The following is a 21,975-nucleotide window of genomic DNA, read 5'->3' as shown; positions in this document are numbered from 1 at the left end:
TCATTCATCCCCCCCACTTTTCTTTGGCCAAGCAAAAAAAATATATATTTTTGCCAATTTCGCTTCTCTGGGCCCAGTTTACATCTGCTTGCAAAGCAAATGGGTCTGGGGGTGGTGTTTGAAAGATTTTTTTGGGGGGGAGCGGGGGAAACAGGTGTGCAATTCGTGGGGGGTGGGGTGGAGGAGAAAAAGGAAAGCAACGAAGGCAGCAAAGTAGAGTTCACTATTCATTTTTTCCTCCCCACTTTCCCCCTTTTTTTCCCCAGATCACCTCCCTTTTCCATTTCATGGAACACCTCCCTGTCCCATTTCATGGGACACCTCGGTTAAATCTCTTTAATCTGTGCTTTGAGTCCTTTTTTGGGATCTGGGCTGTGTGTCTGTGTGTAGAATTTTCCCCCTGCTTTCCTGTCACTTCGCTGTTTGTCCGTAGAGATCTTCACACTAACACATCCTGAGGCCATCGGAGATGGCAGGATGGGTGGGTGGGATGTATTGCTGGCCCCCCTCCTCCTGAAAAATTAATGTGGGGGGGAGGAAAAGAGGACAAGGCATTTTCTCTCTCTTCCCCAAGCCCCCCCTCCACTTCTAAGTGGGAAGAGGGCGACGAAAGGAAGAGCTGTGGCATAAACGGAGAGGGGAGCAATTGGAAAATGTCCTAATTTTTTCTCGTTTCCCACCGCAACGTGCAAGAAAAAGAAAGGAAAAAGCACTTCTGTTCCAAGCTATTCCCTTACACCTATTGTGTGTGTGTGTGCGTGCCCGCAGACTCTGCAATACACATTTACTCCCAAGCAAGTGCCTTTCTGCTCTGTCTTCTTGGACGAACCTGTTCACATTTTCAAGAAAGAAAGAGAGAGAGAGAGAGAGAGAGAGAGAGAGAGAGAGAGAGAGAGAGAGAGAGAAAGAAAGAAAGAAAGAAAGAAAGAAAGAAAGAAAGAAAGAAAGAAAGAAAGAAAGAAAGAAAGAAAGAAAGAAAGAAAGAAAGAAAGAGGGAGGGAGGGAGGGAGGGGAAGAATGGAAGGAAGGAAGGAATGGAGAAAGAAGAAGGTGAGATGAATGGCAACAATTATAACAATTATAAAGAGGAAATGGGAAGGAAGGAAGGAATGGAGAAAGAAGAAAGAAAGAAAGAGAGAGAAAGGAAGGAAGGAAAAGGGAAGGAGGGGAAGAAAGGAAGGAGGAAGAAAAGGAAGGAAGGAATGGAGAAAGAAAAAAGAAAGAGAGAGAGGAAGGAAGGAAGAGAGAGGGAGGGGAAGAAAGGAAGGAGGAAGAAGGAAGGAAGGAATGGAGAAAGAAGAAAGAAAGAAAGAAAAGGTGAGATGAATGGCAACAATAATAACAATTATAAAGAGGAAACGAGAAGGAAGGAAGGAATGGAGAAAGAAGAAAGAAAGAAAGAAAAGGTGAGATGAATGGCAACAATAATAACAATTATAAAGAGGAAACGGGAAGGAAGGAAGGAAGGAAAGAAAGAAAAAGCACCCCTTCTTTTAAATAGAAACCACGGGGATTCTTCCCATTTTTATCTTTTAAATAAATAAACAGCCGAACTCTGGAAACAAAACCTCAAAAGGAAAATAACATTTTTTGAGAGGGGGGAGAGAAACTAACGCTCCACCTTCGCATTTCTTAACCTTTCTTTATTCACCCCTCCCATTAAAAGAAAAAAAAACCCCTTTGGAGAGAGAGGGGGGGGGGAGCGAGAGAGAGCGAGGCCTCCCCCTCCCCTTTGAGCGAAATCTACCAGACCTCCCCAACTATTAAAAAAACCCTGCAGGTTCCCGGCTGCCCTGGGCGCCTTCTCCGCTTGGCCGTCCTCCGCGGCTTCCCCGCGACGACCGGGACATTCCTCAGCCGACCCCCTTCACGCCCCCCCCCCACTCTCGTCCCGGCTTCCTGCGGGGCTTTGTTTTCTTTTAAAATCACGACCCTGCTCAGCGGGTTGTGTGTCTCTGTGTTTGCGTGTAAGCCTTGGGCAACCCAGAAAGAAACGGGGAAGAGCTGCGGCGGGTCTCTCTCTCTCCCTCCCTCCTTCCCTCTTTCTTTCTCTCTCTTTCTCTCTCCCCTCTTTCTTTCTCTCTCTCTTTCTCCCTCCTTCCCTTTTTCTTTCTCTCTCTTTCTCTCTCCCCTCTTTCTTTCTCCCTCTCTTTCTCCCTCCTTCCCTCTTTCTTTCTCTCTCTTTCTCCTTTCTTCCCTCTTTCTCTTTCTCTCTCTCTTTCTCCCTTCTTCCCTCTTTCTCTCTCCCTCCTTCCCTCTTTCTTTCTCTCTCTCTCCCTCCCTCCTTCCCTCTTTCTTTCTCTCTCTTTCTCTCCCTCCTTCCCTCTTTCTCTCTCTCTCTTTCTCCTTTCTTCCCTCTTTCTCTTTCTCTCTCTCCCTCCCTCCTTCGCTCTTTCTTTCTCTCTCTCTTTCTCCCTCCTTCCCTCTTTCTTGCTCTCTCTTTCTCTCTCCCCTCTTTCTTGCTCTCTCTCTCTCTCCCTCCTTCCCTCTTTCTTTCTCCCTCTTTCTCTCCCAACCTCCTTCCCTTTTTCTTTCTCTCTCTTTCTCTCTCCCCTCTTTCTCTCTCTCTCTCCCTCCTTCCCTCTTTCTTTCTCTCTCTTTCTCCTTTCTTCCCTCTTTCTCTCTCTCTCTCTCCTTCCTTCCCTCTTTCTTTCTCTCTCTTTCTCTCTCCCCTCTTTCTTTATCGCTCTTTCTCGCTCCCTTTCTCTTTCTCTCTCTCTTTCTCCCTTCTTCCCTCTTTCTCTTTCTCTCTCTCCCTCCTTCCCTCTTTCTTTCTCTCTCTCCCCCTCCTTCCCTCTTTCTTTCTTTCTCTCTCTTTCTCTCTCCCCTCTTTCTTTCTCACTCTTTCTCGCTCCCTTTCTCTTTCTCTCTCCCTTTCTCTTTCTCTCTCTCTCCTGCCCTCTCTCTGTTTCTCTTTCTCTCCCTCCCTCTCTCTTTCTCTCTCTTTCTGTCCCTCCCTTCCTCTCTCTTTATCTTTCTCTCTCTCCCCCCTCTCTGTTACTCCCTCCCTCTCTCTTTCTCTCTCTCTGTCCCTCCCTCTCCCTTTCTCCCTTTCTCTCTCTCTCTCTCTCCTTCTCTCCTTCTCTCTCTCTCTCCCCGCAAGGAGCGTGGAGGTGGGGGGGGGGGCGCTTGCAAACGGCGCCTCTTTGGCAAAAGATCCGTGCTGAGATTTGCAACGAAACCGGGAGGAAGGGGTCCAGGAAAGCCGCGGGGGGGTGGGGGGGACCCTTCCTTCAAAAGGAAGCCCGGTTTTGGGTTTTTTTTTTTTTTTGGTTTTTTTCAAATTTGGAAGGGGAAGGGGGAGCAAAATTAAGAGGGGAGGGGGGGAGAGAAGGGCACACCTCCCTCCCTTTCCCCCCACCCCACCCCTCCCGGCAGTGAAAGTTTTCCCCTTTCAGTTTTGCGGCTCTCCCTTTTCGAAAAAGCCAGCCAAGGTCGGGCGGCTTTTGAGCTTGATTTATTTGGGGAGGGGGGGAGAGAGACTCGTGGGTGGTGGGGGCGTTGGGGAGGAGAGGGGGGTGGGCTTTGCACCGGTTCATTTCTGCCTTCCATGAACCGAAGCCCCTCCGGGCAGCCTCAACCCCTGAGCAGGGAGCCTTTGCGATATTTTGATTTTATTTTATTTAAAAAAAATGTAACCCGAAACTGTAGCAAGCGCTCAGTTGCAAACAAAGAGTGGGGAGGGGGGGAGAGAAAAGGTGGGGGGGGGCGACTTGTCCTTTGAAGCCCCTTGGCGGATCGTTTCTTTGCAAAAGAGCCCCCCGAAGGGCCAAGGCTGAACTTTATAACTATCGCGGAAGGCTGGTGAGAGAGAGAGAGCGGGGGGGGGGGGAGGAAGAAACCCCGGCAGTCGGAGAAGGATTTGTCAGAAGCGGGGTGGAAATGAGCAGCGGAGTCTGGCTTCGGGGGCAAAGCGGCGGACGGCGGGCTGGGCGCTGCGCTTTTCTGGATTAAATCGCGATTTTATCCTCCGAGGTTCCCGAGGCTGAATTTCCTTCGGATCCTGGCAGAAGACGCCGGTAAATGGATTTTTTTCTCCCCTGCCTTCCCTTCTCTTCCCGCCTAAATTTTCCTTTCTTTTCTTCTTTCCTTTCGTTTCTTTCCTTTCGTTTCTTTCCTTTCCTTTCCTTTCCTTTCTTTTCCTTTCCATTCCTTTCCTCTCCTTTCTTTTCCTACCCTATCCTTCACTTTTTCCTGTCCTGCCCTTCCCTTTTCTTCCCCATCTATTTACTTCCTTCCCTTCCCTTCCCTTTCTTTTCCTACCCTACCCTTCACTCTTTCCTATCCTCCCCTTCCCTTCTCTTCCCCATCTATTTTCCTTCCCTTCCCTTCCCTACCCTACCCTTCACTCTTTCCTATCCTTCCCTTCCCTTCCCATTCCTTCCTCATCTATTTACTTCCTTTCCTTTCCTTTCCTTTCCTTTCCTTCCCTTCCCTTCCTTTTCTTTTCCTATCCTACCCTTCACTCTTTCCTATCCTTCCCTTCCCTTCCCATCCCTTCCTCATCTATTTACTTCCTTTCCTTTCTTTTCCTTTCCTTTCCTTTCCTTTCCTTCCCTTCCCTTCACTCTTTCCTATCCTTCCCTTCCCTTCCCATCCCTTCCTCATCTATTTCCTTTCCTTTCCTTTCCTTCCCTTTCTTTTCCTACCCTACCCTTCACTCTTTCCTATCCTTCCCTTCCCATCCCTTACTCATTTATTTATTTACTTCCTTTCCTTTCCTTTCCTTCCCTTCCCTTCCCTTCCCTTTCCCTTCCCTTCACTCTTCCCCTCCCTTCATTCTTCCCTTCCCTTTCCTTTTCTGAAATGGCTTTTTTTTTTAAAAAAATGGTGTTTTCTCTCTCCGTTTTTTGACACAAACCATTGGCAAGGTTGGCACTGATTTTTTAAAAAAGGAAGGTCTTTTTGGGGTGCGATAGGTTGGATTGGCAGGGAAGGACAACATTATCTTTTGACCCAAAACTGAAAAGAGTGAGCAGTCTTTATGTCCTTAGGTTGGATTTCAAGCCTCACGTTTTTTTGTTTTTTTTTAACAAATGTGATATGAGCCATGCTGAGTTCAGCAGGAGGGTGACATCAAGGTAGATGTTTGGGTAAGAATAGCATCTTTTGAAGATTCTGCTTTCCCCTCCCTTAAGATTTGTGTGTTGAACTTTTGTTGTCTTAGCCAGATGGATTTTCAAGGAAAGCTTGAAAGTAAATAACGCCACTCTACCAAAATCCTAAGAGCCTTTAAAGGGGAACTGAGAAGGAGGGAAACGTAGCCAAAAACAGAAGCTACCAAAATGCAATTTAATATTTTGTTAAAGATAGGAGCAGTGAGATTATAAAGGATTTGTTTAATGCTTAGGTTTATCTCCTAATCTCTGCCATTTAGGATAGAATAACGTCTAAAATAATTAGAACATTAGAATAATGCCTAATGTTTCTTTCCATGGGAAAGAAACACTATGAATGAGACAAGCCAAGGCAGGCTTTTAATTATTATTGGTGATAATAAAGATAGCAATAATAATAACTATAATAACAATAACAATATAATATCCCACATTTACAAAAAAAAAACAAAAACAACCCACCCTATTCAGAACTGCCTACGTACTCCGACATTATCTTAACAGCTGTTAGGTCCTTGGTTAGGACTTGAACTGTTAAGTTTTTACCAATCCCAGACTGTCAATCAAATTGAAGATTAAATTAATAATAATAATAATAACAAGAACAAAAACAAAAACAGTAACTGCCCTTTGTTAGACTGAATCATCAGAGAATGCCCAGTCTAAAGATAATTTATGTTGGAGGAATCAACACAATAATAGAATACAGAATAGAGAATAACAGAGTTGGAAGGGACCTTGGAGGTCTTCTAGTCCAACCCCCTGCTTAGGCAAGAAACCTTATACCATTTCAGACAAGTGGCTGTCCAGTCTCTTCTTAAAAGCTCCCAGTGTTGGAGCATTCACAACTTCTGGTGGCAAGGAGTTCCACTGGTTAATTGTCTTCAGTGTTAGGAAATTCCTCCTTAGTTCTAGACTGCTTCTCTCCTTAATGAGTTTCCATCCGTTGCTTCTTGTCCTGCCTTCAGGTGCTTTGGAGAATAGCTTGACTCCCTCTTCTGTGTGGCAGCCCCTGAGATATTAAAAGACTGCTATCGTGTCTCCCCTGGTCCTTCTCTTATGAGATACAACCGAAATGGTTTATTGATATGCTTAACAACAACCCAGCGAGGTAGGCCACACATTTGAGAAAGCAGCTTTCTGGAATTCGTTGAAATCCTAAATGCCTTTTTCGGTGCAGTCTCCAGAGTTCCTCTTATAAGATTTGATGTGGCATCGATTGGATAAATAAAATAAAATATAAAACGATTGCCTCGCAATATTTGCAGGCCGACATTGCCAAAACTGGATATGTCTGGCCAGTTTACAGTAAAATCTGGTTTTGTGTATTATTCTGTAAAAGTTTGCAGGAAAAAAAAAAATCCCCTCATAAATCTTTATCCAGGCTTGCTTATTAATCTGAGACAGTGGTGGATTGCTCCTGGTTCGCAAGAACTGGTAGTAAAAATTTGTAGTAGTTCCGAGAACCGGTAATAACATTGGCTGGCCATGCCCCCAAACCGGTCCCCGGCCCGGTCGCCGCTCGCTTACCCCACCCACCTCATCAGAGGCTTTTTTTTTTTTTAAACCTTTAAAAGCATTTTTTCTGCAACCTCTTCAGCCGAAAAAATGCTTTTAAAAGTAAAAAAAAAAAAGCCTCTGATGATCCCGCGGCACAGCTGGGATCGTCAGAGGCTTTTCAAAGCATTTTTTCTACAACCTCTTCAGCCGAAGAGGTGGTTAAAAAAAATGCTTTGAAAAGCCTCTGAGGATCCCAGTTGAGTTGCCTGATCGGCAGAGGCTTTTCAAAGCATTGTTTTCTGCAACCTCTTAAGGTTGTAGAAAAAATGCTTTTAAAAGTAAAAAAAAAAAAAAGTTGGCCAAGCCCACCCAGTCATATTACCCCCCCACCAAGCCACGCCCACAAAATAAGCCACGCCCACAGAACTGGTAGTAAAAATTTTTAGAACCCACCCCTGGTCTGAGATATATATTTTCCATCCATGTTCTCTCCGTAACAATAACTCCCCAGTGCCTAAATGGGCCACCGTACTTTATGGCAATATTCCATACAACTGTCTAGGAAGGTAGGGCGAAAGTTATTATTTTATTCTGAAGACTGGAGCAGTCAAAGAAGGGCAAAATTGATAGCTTGCCTAAATTCAAGTTTGGCTTAAATCACATTTTTTTCAGCAATATGAGATTCCTCTCTGCCAAATATGAGCAATTTATTCCATGAAATGTAAGCTTAGGTTACTGGAGAAAAAAAAAAAACACATTGTACAATCCCAGCAATATTAAAGGTAGTCCTCCACTTACGACCACAACTGAGCCCAAAATTTCCATTGCTAAGCAAGACAGTCATTAAGTGATGCTTGCCCCATTTTACAACCTTTCCCACAGCGGTTGTTAAGTGAATCACTGTAGTTGTTAAATTAGTCACGTCGTTGTTAAGTGAATCTGACTTTGTTTGTTGGAAGGTCGCAAAAGGGAATCGCGTGACCTCGGGACACTGTGACTGTCACAAGTACGAGTCAGTTGCCAAGCATCTGAATTTTGATCACGCAACCATAGGGATGCTGCAATGGGCGTAAGTGTGAAAAATGGACATATCACTGTTTTCAGTGCCATTGTAACTTTGGCCACTAAACAAATGGTTGTAAATCGAGAACTATCTGTACAGTTAAATCTATATTAGTTGAAGTTCACATTTTATAGTTGAAAATCTCTCTCCCATCTGGATGGATGGAGTAATTGGATGGATTGAGGGATGGGTAGATAATAGATAGATAGAGATGGATGGATGGAGTAAGTAATGAAAGAGAGAGAGAGAGAGAGAGAGAAACACAGAGAAAGAAGCAGAAAGAGAAAGAGAGGGAGAAAGAGAAAAAGAGAGAAAGAAAGAGAGTAAGTGAGAGAAAGAAAGAGAGGGGGAGAAAGTGAGAGAGAGAAGGGTGGAGAATGTGAAAGAGAGAGAAAGAGAGAGGGAGAAAGAGAGAGAGAAAGAGAGATCTATATTAGTTGAAGTCCACATTTTATAGTTGAAAATCTTTCTTCCATCTGGATGGATGAAGTAATTGGATGGATGGATGGATGGATGGATGGATGGATAATAGAGAGATAAAGATGGATGGATGGAGTAAGTAATGGATGGATGGAGAGAAAAAGAGACAGAAACACATAAAGAGAGAAACAGAGAAAAAGAGAGAGTGAAAGAAAGAAAAAGTGACTGAGAAAAAGAGAAAGTTAGTGAGAAAGTGAGAGACAAAGAGAGAGAGACACACACAGACAGAAAAAAAGGGAAATGGTCCTAAATCACTTTTTTCAGTGCCGTTATAACTTTGAACGATCACTAAACGAATGGTTGTAAATCGAAGACTACCAGTACAGGGGGAAATAACCACTCCGCTTCCCTTTCCTTCTTCACATCAGGAGCAGTGATGTATAGCAGCTAATCCGGATTACCAATCCCGATTCACACGGATGATCTTAAGCGAGAATTTGAAGATCTTGTTCTGTTCCTAGTTGGCTTGTTTGTCTCGCAGGAATTTTTTTGGCGGGTGGGGGTGCTGGCCGCCACCGACCTCGGATAAACCATGGCCAAATGGTTTAAGGATTACCTCAGTTTTGGGAGCAGGAGGTCTCCCCCGCAGCCCCCCAAGCCAGATTACACCGAGAGCGACATCTTAAAGGCCTATCGGGCCCAGAAAAGTTTAGATTTTGAGGATCCCTACGAAGACGGAGACGGCAAAACCGATCCGGATCCGGGAGGCTCGCCGAATAAGGGGGGCGGCTGCAGCGGCAATTTGGAAGGGAAATACGGGTCGCCCAAACACCGTCTCATCAAAGTGGACGCCTCCGATCTTAACCGGAGCAAGGCCCTCCTTGCCACAGCGGGCGAGGACTCTGTCGTCCCGTCAGATCAGGTAAAATGCGGTTTCTAGTCCCTCTTGTGCGTCCTGGGACAGTTTCGTCCCCCGGGTGGGGTGGGATGGGGTGGAGAAGAGGCTTCTGGTTTTCCGCTTTATTTTCAGGGAGCTTGAGAATTTGACATCTCTCTGGAGGTATTTGTGAGTTGATTTTTTTTAGTGGCGAAGGGTTGGCAGTCATGGTGGAGTGGCATTTTCCATGTCACTCCCGAAAAAGTTTCTGTGTCAAAAGTTGAAATTGTGATGTACGGGTAGTCCTCGATTTACGACTGCAATTGAGCCCAGCATGTATGTTGTTAAGTGAGAAATCTGCTAAGCGAGTTTTGCCCCATTGTACGACTTTTCTTGCCGTGGTTGTTAAGCGAATCAGGGCCATTGTTAAATGAGTAACACGGTTGTTAAGTGAATCTGGCTTCCCCATGAACTCTGCCGTGTCAGGAGGTCGCAAAAGTGAATCAGGTGACCCAGGGATGCCGCAACCGTCATAAATGTGAGTCAGTTGCCAAGTGTCTGAATTTTGATCACGTGACCAGGGGGATGCTGCAATGGTCGTAAGTGTGAAAAATGTTCTTAACTCACTTTTTTCAGTGATATTGTAACTTTGAAGGGTCACTAAATGAAATGTTGTAAGTCGAGGACTACCTGTAAGGTGGGGAACAGAAAAAAAAACAGGGAAATTTTCTACTCTAGAGAAAAATACAGGTACTCCTCAACTTACGACCACAAATGAGCCCTAAATTTCTGCTACTATGCGAGACGGTTGTTAAGTGAGTTTTTCTCCATTTTACGACCTTCCTTGCCACAGTTGTTGAGTGAATCGCTACAGTTGTTAAGTTAGTAATGCGGTTGTTAAGTGACTCTTGTCAGAAGGTCGCAAAAGGGGATCACATGACCACAGGACTCTGTAACCATCATAAATACGAGTCAGCTGCCAACCATCCAAATATCAAGCACGTGAGCATGGGGATGCTACAATGGTCGTTACATGTGAAAATCGGTCATAAGTCCCTTTTTTCAGTGCTGTTGTCACTTTGAACGGTCACTAAACGAATGGTTCTTAAGCCGAGGACTTCCTGCAACCCCAGAAGGAAACATTTGGCAACCAGATTTGGCATTTTTCTCTCCCCGTTTCCTCAGGTGTCAAATTTCTTCCTGATTTTTTCAGAATAACTTTTGAGAAAGGACTCACAAAATGAGTTTTTAATGGATGCTGGTCAGTGATGGGCTTCACATAATTTAACAACCGGTTCGCCCCAGCACCGAAAATGTGAGCGAGCATGCGTTTTGCTTTCGTCAGCGCTTGCATCAGTGGTGGGTTTCCCCCGGTTCGCACCGGTTCTATAGAACCGGTAGTAAAACCGACGGGAGGCTCCACCCACTGCCCATGATGTCATCAAAATGCTTCTGCGCACATGTGCGCTCGCTTCGCTTGCTCGCGCATACGGCCCCATTGCGAACCAGTAGTAAAAGTAAGTAGAACCCACGCCTGGCTTGCATGCATGCATATGGCTTAAAAAAAACACAGTTTAATAGGACGGCATAACGCCGGGGCAGGTGGGCAGGTCACCACTATCGATTCGCCTGAACCAGTTCGAACCGGCTGAATCCCACCCCTGGTGCCGGCGTGTTCGCAGAAGAAAAGCGACCATAAAGGTTATATCCAGTGGTGGGATTCAGCCAGTTCGCACCTATTCAGGAGAGCCGGTTGTTAACTTTCTAAGCAGTTTGGAGAATCGGTGTACGGGGCTAATCCTGTAAGGAAGGCAGGAAGGAAATGTTCTGGTGTCGTTTCTAGCCTAATCTTTATTGCCCTGCTTATAGAAACTGCCTCTCTGGTTAACCCTTGTTACATTGTAACAGCTAAGGCGAAGCGTCCATCGACCTGAGTGACGTTGAGTTGACAATGCCCACAAGGTCACATGACCACGGAGCCACGCCTACCCAGCTGGTCATTAGGGCAGAGAACCGGTTGTTAAATTATTTGAATCCTACCACTGGTTATATCTTATCTGAAAAGCAGAAAGATACCGAAAAATTTGAACTCCAGGAGGCACCGCTCTAAAAATCAAATCGATGAGGCAGCAGATCATGTGATGGATGTTACTGAAAACATAAACCATTTTTTAAAAAATAAGGAAATAATAAAACCAGCAACAACACTCTGCCTGAAGTGCTTTGACTAGATCTGTCGCTGCCGTTTTGATCGGTGGCCGCCTTTCCCACATCAATCATGCGCTTTTGACACTCAGGTGTCAAGTGGTTTGTCTGTGCCGGTAGAGGGAAAGGAAGCAAGGCTTCGGAAGTGCTGTTGATGGGCTTGTTTGTGGGACTAGTCCTCATTAAACCTGGAACAGTGGCGGTAGAGAGTAGAAAGCAAAATGGAGTAGCTACTATGATAATATTTCGTCTAGTGAACCAGGCGCCAGATTAGAAATCAGGAGACGGTGAGTTTTAGTTCCGCCTTAGGCTGGGTGATTTTGGGCCAATCACCAGGAGATGGTGAGTTCCAGTCCCGCCTTAGGTATGAAAGCTGGCTGGGTGATTTTGGGCCAATCACCAGGAGACAGTGAGTTCTAGTCCTGCCTTAGATATGAAAGCTGGCTGGGTGACTTTGGACCAATCACCAGGAGATGGTGAGTTCTAGTCCCGCCTTAGCCATGAAAACTGGCTGGGTGACTTTGGGCCAATCATGTCAGGCCTGATTCACTTAACAACCGTCGTGCTTAGCAACAGAAGTATTGGTCCCAATTCCCGTTGGGAATTGAGTCACCTCAGTTTTTATTATCTTTTTTATGACTGGTTGGTTAAGCCAATCACTGCAGTTGTTAAGTGAGTGATGCCGTTGTTAAACGAATCCAACTTCTGCAATTGTCTGCTGGTCAGAAGCCAGCTGGGAAGGTTGTAAGTGGGGATCTCTTGACACTACAACCGTCATAAATACGAACCAGTTGCCAAGCGTCTGAATTGTGATCATGTCACCCATGGGTATGCCGCTATGGTCGTAAGTGCGAGGATCGGTTGTCGGCCACATTTTTCATTGTCACAAAACCCGAGGACGCTGCAATCATCGTAAATCCATGCCAGTTGCCCTAATTTTGACAGTCGTAAGTGCGAGGACCAGTCGTAAGTGACTTTTTCGGGGTCGCCATAACTTGGAACAGTCGCTAAACGAATGGGCGTAAGTCGAAGACTGCCCATAATTAATGTGGCTGGTGACTTGTGTGCGTTTAATGAGCTTCTACGTGTCTGTAGCCAGAATTGGGTTTTGAGAGAGTTTAGCCCCTCAGGGGTAAAAAAAGCATTTTTCAAAGAGACCCCAACTGTTTCCATTTTATATTCTCAATTTTCCCTCCTGCCCTTTTAAAAGTATATCCCTGCAGAGGTGCCATTGGAGGGTTCATAAATATGATACTATTTTTGATTAATTATGTAATTCTAATATGTTTATGATATTATTCATGAGCTTGTTTAACATGGTTTAATTTGTCTGCTCCCCATGGAGGCCCCGCTTGCAATGGAAGGGGACTCATAAATAATTCCATAAATAAAATATTCCTGGGTATGAAATGGTAAAAAGACCGGATTAGACTTTTCCGTGGCTTGCGCCCCGTTTCTGTGGTGCCTGAGATTGTTGGGAACTGTAGTACACTCATTTAGTGACCATTCAAAGTTACACAACGGCACCGGAAAATGTGACTTCCAACCAGATCTCGCACGTGACCCCGGGACGCCGCAACCGTCATAAATGTGAGTCAGTTGCCAAGCATCTGAATTTTGATCCCGTGACCATGGGAAGGCTGCAACAGTCGTAAGTGTGAAAAACGGTCATAAGTCACATTTTTTCAGTGCCGCTGAAACAGTCATTTAACGAACTGTTGTAAGTCGAGGACTACCTGTAGGAGAAATATCTGGTTTTAAAATCAAAGCAGCAGAAGTAGTTCTCAACTTAGGACTGATTGCTTGGTTCGAAGTTATGACGGATCCCCCAAAAGACACTAGCTGGGGGATTCTGGCAGTTGAAGTCCACACCTCTTAAAGTTGTTGAGGAAAACTGACATAGTTGCTTGCGCCTCACAGAATGGACTAACAAGTCTATAAAGATAGGTTTCCCCGGGTTGTGTGAATCAAACGCTGTCCCGTCCTGTCGATCCACTTAACATTTCAACAAGTTACAAGTCCTTAAGGAGGGACAAATCCTGGAGGGTGTCAGAACAAAAAATATCAAGATGCTGTGGAAAAAAAGGGGGATGGGCTTCACTTACACAGATATGGCTGCCATCTTGATTTTTCACACACACACACTCACTCACACTCTCTCTCTCACACACACTGTCAGGCATAAATGCTCTGCCCGTGCCAGGGATCAGCTATAGCGCAGTAGTGCAGGGGTTAACTCAGAACCCTACCTGGTCAGCTCCTCCCACAGACCCCTCCTTACCTGAATCCCCGCCCACAGGTATAAAAGGTGGGCACACTACTCCATGTTCCAGTTGTTCCTGATGCATTCCAGAGATGATGTGATGAACCTACAAATAAAAGGAGATATATTTTACCTGATGACTCAAGTCTCTTTATTGGGCCTGATCCACCATTCCTTGTAACAAAATGGTAGCAGAGGATGGTTGGTAAGGTCCAAAGATCCCAAGCCACAAGACAAGGACCCATACCTACCTGCAGAATGGCGACACCTCCGAAGCAACGGGAAAGCAACCCATCGGACTCGCCAGGGAAGGCAGGAACCTCGACCACCCCCAAAACCACCGCAACGGAAGAAAGGGGGGAGATCGAAAAAGGAAAAAGGGCCCACCACCACGATCAAGAGGAAGAGAAGCTGCGACTCGACGTCCTGCAGCTGCTGAAAGAACGAGCCGGCGACAAGAACCTCCTTGCCGACCTGCGGAGCTTCATAATCGACCGCGAGGTGGCAAGGAGCGAAGAGGGCTCGGACTCCGAACTCGAGGAGCTGGACTCGGTGAGTGGATCGCCCAAAAGGGCACCCCCAACGGCCACCGAGCCCCGAAGCCCCGCTCCAAATTTGAAACGGTGGCCATCTTTGTCCACGTGGTCGGACAAGATGGCCGACCCCCAACCAATCAACATACAGAATTCAAAATGGCCGGCGCGCGAAAAATGCCGGACCATAAACAATGATGAAAGTGACCAGGGAGAGGGAACCGAATCCGACTCCGACCCCTGGTACACCCCCAGCGAGCGGCAAGTAGATAGGGCCATGAAGACCCTCGCCGCCGCCTTCGGCCCAGGCCTCAAAATCACCAAGGAGAGGCCGGAGAGGCCAAAACGGAAGGAAAGGCGAGGAGAGGGATAGCGGAGCACCCACCCGAGAGCCACCGACGCCCGCGATGATTCACCAGCCCACCTTCGCACCCCAGGGACACCGCGCCCCCGATCGCCCAGGCCGCGCACCCCGGACCGCATGGATTGGGGCAGCTACTTACAACCGTCGCCGGATCCTCAGCACCGCCGAGATCTTCATTCCGGAGCTGCAGCTGCTGAACGACACCTTCCGGAACACACCTGGACCCCCAAGGCCGAGGCCGAGGCCTACCCGACCGGCAGAGGCCTCTACAGCGGAGCCGCGACGAACAGGTCCTTCCTCGGCGACGGCGGAGCTGAAATGGACTTCGCGCATGCGCTCTTCCGCCTAGAGGAAGAAAAAAGAAAAAAATTACAAAGCGGGACTTTTAAACTGCCGGCAAGCGTTCCCATGCCCTACTGCTGCTATAGAGACATAAGGAACCATGGACAGCAGCCAGCAGTAAGTAGTTTTACTACTAGTGCTGGGAACTTACCTGTTGACTTTCCCAAGTTGAGGATGGATGGGGGCAATATCCTAGAGTGGTCACAGCAGCTCCAGGTGGTGTTTCTGAAAGAAAACATGTCACATTTTATTAATGACCCCCCTGAGAAACCATGGACTTTAGAGCTGGATTGCATGCACCATAAGGCATTCTACCTTTTAATTGCCAGTATTTCCCCCACAATTTACCACTGTATTGGCCATAACCTCACAGTGTCCGAAATTATAGGGAAAATGTTTGGATTGTTTTATAGTGAGAGTGTGTCCACCACCACACAAATTTCTAAGGACTTCTTTTCCGCCAGACTTAAGCCAGGGACCCCCATGAGTGAGCACCTAGTGTCCTTAAGCGGTACCAGGGCAGAGCTACACCTTAGGGGAGAAGTTATTTCCGACCAAATAATGAAGAGTGTGATAATCAACTCTTTAGACCACTCATGGAATAACTTCCTGACACAATTAGACACCGTAAGCCTAGGGATGCTGTCTGTGGAGAGGCTATCCAACAGGCTTATCGCAGAAGACAATCTGAGGAGGAGCCGCCCCGGCCCTCCCAGAGAACACAAGAGTGAGAAGAGGGTAGCCTTCCAAGAGAAGCAACACAACACACCCGAGTGCTACATCTGCGGGTCAAAGGGACACATCAAAAGGGACTGCCCCAAGAACTATAGGGAAAGAGGCAGGCCAGAGCATAAGTACAGGCAAACAGAAAGGCACACATCCGATGAAAGGTATAGGCGTAGAGACTCACCCATCCCCAGGGATAGGAAGGGAAACAGGGACAGCTCACGCGACAGCAGGACAGGGTCCCTATATGGGATAGGGGAGCACACACACACCACACATCAAGACAAAGACACCAGCTCTTGGCTCCTAGACTCGGGGGCTTCCAACCACACCACATACAATCAGAAATTACTCTCATCATTCAAGAGAGAGGATTTTTCTATCAAAGTTGCTGATCAAAACCAGGTCAGAGTAACAGGCAAGGGGACAATCACGTTACCAGGCGTAGGGAAAATAGAGGGGGTACTACTAGTCCCGGAAATACCCCACAACATCCTGGCCGCAGTAAAGCTCAGCAGGGAATCAGGGGTTGAGATGATATTCACAAAAGGCAATGTGAAGGTTAGCAAGAACAGGAAGGACATAGGGAGAGTAACCATTAACCAAGGGTTACCCTACATAAATTTCTATGAGGATTACGCCCACAGCATAAACACCAGTTCAGAGAACACAGAAGACACTGACCAAAGCAAGACTGAAGGTGAGCAGATAGGTGGGGGAGAGGTAGATAACGACGATAACACGACACCAGAAACACAGCACAACAAACACACCCAAAAGAGACCCTCAATAGGCAAACCAATGCATGACAACTGTGCCCACCTTCTGCATCGCAAGCTTGGACACGCCAGTTTTCCCGTGATACAAAAAATGGCAAATTGTACCGAGGGTGCCATAATAAAAAACTGTGAAAACTACCTCGAGTGCTCGGTGTGCAAGTGTTCAAAACTAAAAGTAAAACCCAGACCCAAGAAGTCGTTACGCGCCGCCAAACAAATATTCGACTTAGTACACATGGACCTGGTAGGGCCCCTAAGGCCATCCATAAATTACAAAAAAAGGTACTTCCTCACCATAGTGGATGACCATAGTCGATATGGCTTCGTCTACACCTTAAGAAAAAAGGATGAAGCCTTCCAAAAATTCAAAGAGTTTTATAAAAGGGTAGAAACCCAAAACAACAAACAGATCAAACAGATCATGACCGACAGAGGGTCTGAGTTTTTATCTAAGGACTTCTCACATTGGCTCAGGTCCAAAGGCGTGATTCACTTTACGTCGTCCCTGTTTTCCGCCTTTCAGAACGGGGTCGCGGAACGACGGAACTCCACGCTGCAAACGATGGTCAGGTGCGCCCTAGAGGACGCGGGCATTGGCCAACACTTCTGGTCTGAAGCCCTGGTCTACTCTAACTATACATTAAATAGAACATGGTCCAGTGTGATAAACAAAACACCCTACGAGGTCATGTATAACAAGAAGCCACAGATAGCACACCTGCATGTGTTCGGTGTAACGGCTGACGTCCACATACCCAAGCAGTTACGCAGGAAAGGGGATAAGGTGTCCAGAAGGCTCAGGTTTATGGGATACGAGCCAGGAACCAAAGGCTTCAGGTTTGTGGACAGTAATAATAGGTTTGTGATCTCCAGAACAGCGGCATTCCATGAGCAAGCCAACTGGTCCAGGTTGCACCTAAACGAGGTACCCACCGAGCGGGAGGATAGTCCCATCGAGCAAACCCAAATCAAAAACGAGACAGCAAATAGACAGAAAGGGAGCAGGCCCAAGCCCGACCTCCAAGGCATCAAGGTTGAGGGATGGAAAGAGAATCATCCCAAGATAAGTGTCGAATCACTGACACAAAGAGAGGCCAGATATCTGCATGACACTGAGCAGGCAGCAACCAGGCCTGTCAGGTCAACCAGAAACCAGCTGCCAAAAAGGTTGAATGATTACGTGATGCACGTGCACACAAACCACATTACGCCAAACTCCTACGAAGAGGTACTGAGACTACCCCAGGGGGAGAGGGCAAAGTGGGAGTTAGCCATGGCCAAAGAACTGGACAGCCTGAGGAAACTGGAGGTATACACCCCCACCAAAGTCCCAGAGGGCAAGAACACAATAGGCACCCGGTGGATATTCAAAGTCAAAAACTTAGAGGGGGGCCAAAGCCTATACAAGGCAAGATTAGTTGCCCAGGGGTTTGCTCAAAGGTTTCCGGAGGACTACACAGACACCTATTCGCCCACCGTAAGAACAGAGAGCGTCAAAAGTGCCTTGGTCATTGCATCCTTACTAGGGCTGGAGGTGCACCAGTTCGACGTGCAGACCGCCTACCTGCACGCCAAACTAGACAAAGAGATATACATCAGAGCCCCCCACAGCAAAGAAACCAACAGAGGGGACACCTGGTTACTTCATAAGAGCCTGTATGGACTAAAACAATCAGGCAAACGATGGTACGAATGCCTGGTAGAGGCCCTGAAGTCTATGGGATTCACGGCGACCATAGCTGACAACTGTTTCTTCACCAGGAAAGAGGGGGACTCACCAGAATACATCCTAGTTTACGTGGATGACATTCTATACATCAGCAAACACGAAGCCAACCGCAACACCTTCGCCAGCAGGCTGAGCGAGCACTTCACCCTAAAGTACCTTGGGAGGATAAACCGATACCTGGGGGTACAAGTCAACCAGACGCCAAAAGGTTTCCAACTGTCACAGAAAGAGAAAATAGAAGAGTTACTCCATAAGTGCAACATGGCAGACGCCAAGGGATGTGATTCACCCATGCAGGCGGACTTCCTAAAAAACATGCATGATGAATCACCCGAATTTGGAGATAACACGCTGTACAGGTCTATCATAGGCTCCCTCCTGTATATCGCTAACTGGACAAGACCAGACATTGCCCTATCCGTCAATCTACTATCCAGGCACGTGAGCAAACCCACCACATACCACTGGGATGCAGTAAAAAGGGTGCTAAGATACCTGAAACAGAGTGCCAATGCATGCTTAACCCTAGAGCCTGAGAAATCCGAAGAACCCATCCTCTCATGCTACGCTGATGCTGACTGGGCCGGAGACGCCAAAGGCCGCAAAAGCACATCTGGGTACATATTCTACTTAAATAACTGTCCGGTGCATTGGTACACAGGCAAACAAATCTTGGTGGCAACCTCGACTACTGAAGCTGAATATATATGCCTTTCCAAAGCCGCCAACAATCTCATCTGGCTCGACGACCTACTCGCCAGCGTGTGGAGAGAACCAGCTTACCCAATAAATATCTACGAAGATAACAAAGCCGCCATAGAGATATCCATGTCCGACGCTGTAGGGCAAAGGTCAAGGCACATAGACATAAAATACAAACACGTTAGACAGCTCTCCAGAATTGGTTTCATAAAGGCCATACACTGCGACACAGAAGAACAGACCGCAGACATACTCACAAAACCACTACAGGGCAAGCAACACTCACACTTAGTTTCTAAGCTCAAGATCCACCCCAGGGTACCAACCAGTCAGTCAGGCCTACAGACACGGGTCAGGCATTTAGAGGGGGATTTGTCAGGCATAAATGCTCTGCCCGTGCCAGGGATCAGCTATAGCGCAGTAGTGCAGGGGTTAACTCAGAACCCTACCTGGTCAGCTCCTCCCACAGACCCCGCCTTACCTGAATCCCCGCCCACAGGTATAAAAGGTGGGCACACTACTCCATGTTCCAGTTGTTCCTGATGCATTCCAGAGATGATGTGATGAACCTACAAATAAAAGGAGATATATTTTACCTGATGACTCAAGTCTCTTTATTGGGCCTGATCCACCATTCCTTGTAACACACACACACAATCTCATGGATGCTTATGTGTGTGCACAAAAGGGAACACCGATTCTCTTTTCTCTCTTCCTGCCTTGGACATGTTTTGACACGGAGGTGTTTTTGAAAGTGCTGGGCTGTTTGGAGAAGTGTTAATTGCCCTGAAGGGATTTCTCACACCGCTTTCCTTTCCTTTCCTTTTTTCCTTCCTTCCCTTCCCTTCCCTTCTTCCTTTCCTTTCCCTCTTTCCCTTCTCTTCCTCCTTCCCTTCCCTTCCCTTTCCTCCCTTCTTCCTTTCCTTCCTCCTTCCCTCCCCTTCCCTCCCTTCTTCCTTCCCTTTCCTTTCCCTTCCCTCTTTCTCTTTCCTTTCCTTTTTTCTTCCTTCCCTTCCCTTCTTCCTTTCCTTTCCCTCTTTCCCTTCTCTTCCTCTTTCCCTTCCCTCCCTTCTTCCTTTCCTTCCACCTTCCCTCCCTTCTTCCTTTCCTTCCCTTCCCTTTCCTTTCTCTTCCCTCTTTCTTTCCTTTTGTTTTTTCTTTCCCTTCCTTCCTTCCCTCCCTCCTTTCCTTTCTTTTCCTCCGTTCTTCCTTTCCTTCCCTTCCCTTCCCTCCCTTCTTCCTTTCCTTTCCTTTCCTTTCCTTTCCTTTCCTTTCCCTTCCTTCTTTCTCTTTCCTTTCCTTTTTTCTTCCTTCCCTTCCCTTCTTCCTTTCCTTTCCCTCTTTCCCTTCTCTTCCTCCTTCCCTTCCCTCCCTTCTTCCTTTCCTTCCTCCTTCCCTTCCCTCCCTTCTTCCTTTCCTTCCTCCTTCCCTCCCTTCTTCCTTTCCTTTCCTTTCTCTTCCCTCTTTCTTTCCTTTTGTTTTTTCTTTCCCTTCCTTCCCTCCCTCCTTTCCTTTCTTTCACTCCCTTCTTCCTTTCCTTTCCTTTCCTTTCCTTTCCTTTCCTTTCCTTTCCTTTCCTTTCCTTTCCTTTCCTTTCCTTTCCTTTCCTTTCCTTTCCTTTCTTTCCCTCCCCTTCCCTTCCTTCTTTCTTCCCTGTTCCCTTTTGCTTCTTCCCTTCTCTTTCTTTTCCCTTCCCCTCCCCCCTTCTCTCTCTCTCTGCCTCTTTTTGCACAGATGGGAGCTGATGCTTGACCTAGAATGTCACACTTTGCAAGCGAGATCACAGTTCAATTTTATTCACACTGCTTCCCTTGCAATTCCCTGCTTCCTGTTTTGGGGGGGGGTCGGGCAGGGACTAAGGCAACCCCCAGTAGGGATCCATGTAAGATTAGGAGCTACCTACACACTCTCTCTCCTCCCCCCCCAAACACAATCATGATTTAAAAAAAAACAAGCCCAGAAATCTGTCACTTAGTTTAACAGTTCCATGCACAGATGTTCAGTTTAAAGAGATCTCCTGGTGCATTTCAAAGGGACCGTGCAAAAGATTGATTAAAGAGCCCAGTCCATATGAAAGGCAAATCGGGAGCATTGTTCCCTTTCAAATAGGCTCCGCTTTGATCCAGGGGTTCAAAGGGGCTTGTTCAAAGGGCCTTTTGCGCATGCCTTTGTGCCAAATCTGCAGCTGATTAAATGGTTCTGCTTTGAGATTTTTGGGAGTCAAGGAGAGGCAGTTCCACAGTCTTCACGCTTCGCGTTTTGTCCCTTCTAAGGACGGAAACGAGAAGGGGTTGGACTAGAAGACCTCCGAGGTCCCTTCCAAACCTATTGTTCTGTTATTTTGTATTCTTTGGGAGCACTTATGTCCAAAGAGACCTGCCCTCAAGAGGTCTTGAAGCCTCATTTTTCATCAGTACACATCAGAGGTGGGTTTCAGCAGGTTCTGATCAGTTCTGGCGAACTGGTAGCGGAAATTTTGAGTCATTCGGAGAACTGGTAGTAAAAATTCTGACTGGCCCCGCCCCCCATCTATTCTCTGCCTCCCAAGTCCCAGCTGATTGGGAGGAAATGGGGATTTTGCAGTAACCTTCCCCTGGAGTGGGGAAGGAATGGAGATTTTACAGTATCCTTCCCCTGCCACGCCTACCCACGATTTCCGCTACCGGTTCGCACGAACCAGTACAAACCACCTTTATTGGGTGTGTCAAAATCAAGGAGAGTGGGGTTGTGGTCTTGCAATCTGAGGCGTGTGTGTGTGTGTGTGTGTGTGTGTGTGTGTGTGTGTGCACCAGAGGTGGGGTTCAGCAGGTTCTGACCAGTTCTGGCGAACCGGTAGTAAAAATTCTGACTGGCCTCACCCCCATCTATTCTCTGCCTCCCAAGTCCCAGCTGATTGGGAGGAAATGGAGATTTTACAGTATACTTCCCCTGCCACACCCACCAAGCCACGCCCACCAAGGCACGCCACGCCCACCAAGGCACGCCCACAGAACCGGTAGTAAAAAAATTTTAAACCCACCACTGGTACACATACAGACTGGGAGATACCAGGCTTAATAGCAGTGACTCTGAGAGGGATCTTGGAATCTTAATGGACAACCAGCTAAATAGGAGCCAGCAATTTGTGCAGCAGCCAAAAAAGCCAACTCAATCCTAAATTGCATTAACAGAAGGATACCATCAAGATCAAGGGAGGTACTAATACTACTCTGTAAAGCCTTAGTAAGATCACACCTAGAGTACTGCATCCAGTTTTGGTCACCCCACTATAAAAAGGACATTGAGACTCTAGAAAAAGTGCAGAGAAGAGCAACCAGGATGATGAGGGGACTGGAAACTAAAAGATATGAAGAAC

The 21,975-nt window shown here is 46.9% G+C and overlaps 2 protein-coding genes across 4 annotated transcripts in view; one reads left to right on the top strand and one right to left on the bottom strand.

The window, feature by feature from the left end:
• The first annotated feature begins 3,297 nt into the window (after positions 1-3,297).
• Positions 3,298-21,975, top strand: part of SHD (Src homology 2 domain containing transforming protein D) — a 65,451-nt gene continuing 46,773 nt past the window's right edge. The window contains exons 1-2 of one of the 3 annotated variants that reach the window (XM_087893635.1): positions 3,298-4,019; positions 8,529-9,022. In XM_087893635.1, coding sequence (XP_087749761.1) covers positions 8,693-9,022 — 330 coding nt within the window. In that variant the 5' untranslated portion in view covers positions 3,298-4,019; positions 8,529-8,692. Of the gene's footprint in view, positions 4,020-4,117; positions 5,094-7,609; positions 7,687-8,528; positions 9,023-21,975 lie in introns of those variants that run through there. The other 2 variants (XM_087893637.1, XM_087893640.1) reach the window with 2 other exon arrangements.
• LOC148116325 (uncharacterized) lies at positions 13,463-19,223 on the bottom strand. The gene is made up of 4 exons (XM_087893643.1): positions 19,102-19,223; positions 14,836-14,909; positions 14,482-14,687; positions 13,463-13,551 (listed from the first exon to the last, which is right to left on the bottom strand). The coding sequence occupies exons 1-4, from the start codon at positions 19,166-19,168 to the stop codon at positions 13,500-13,502; spliced, it is 399 nt and encodes a 132-aa protein (XP_087749769.1). The 5' UTR covers positions 19,169-19,223; the 3' UTR covers positions 13,463-13,499.

The sequence above is a fragment of the Pantherophis guttatus genome, chromosome 1, assembly GCF_059756535.1.
Source record: "Pantherophis guttatus breed Tessera chromosome 1, ASM5975653v1, whole genome shotgun sequence".
Classification (NCBI taxonomy): Eukaryota; Metazoa; Chordata; class Lepidosauria; order Squamata; family Colubridae; genus Pantherophis; species Pantherophis guttatus.
Note: the sequence above shows the minus strand (reverse complement) of the source record. Positions and strands in the feature narration are given on the sequence as shown.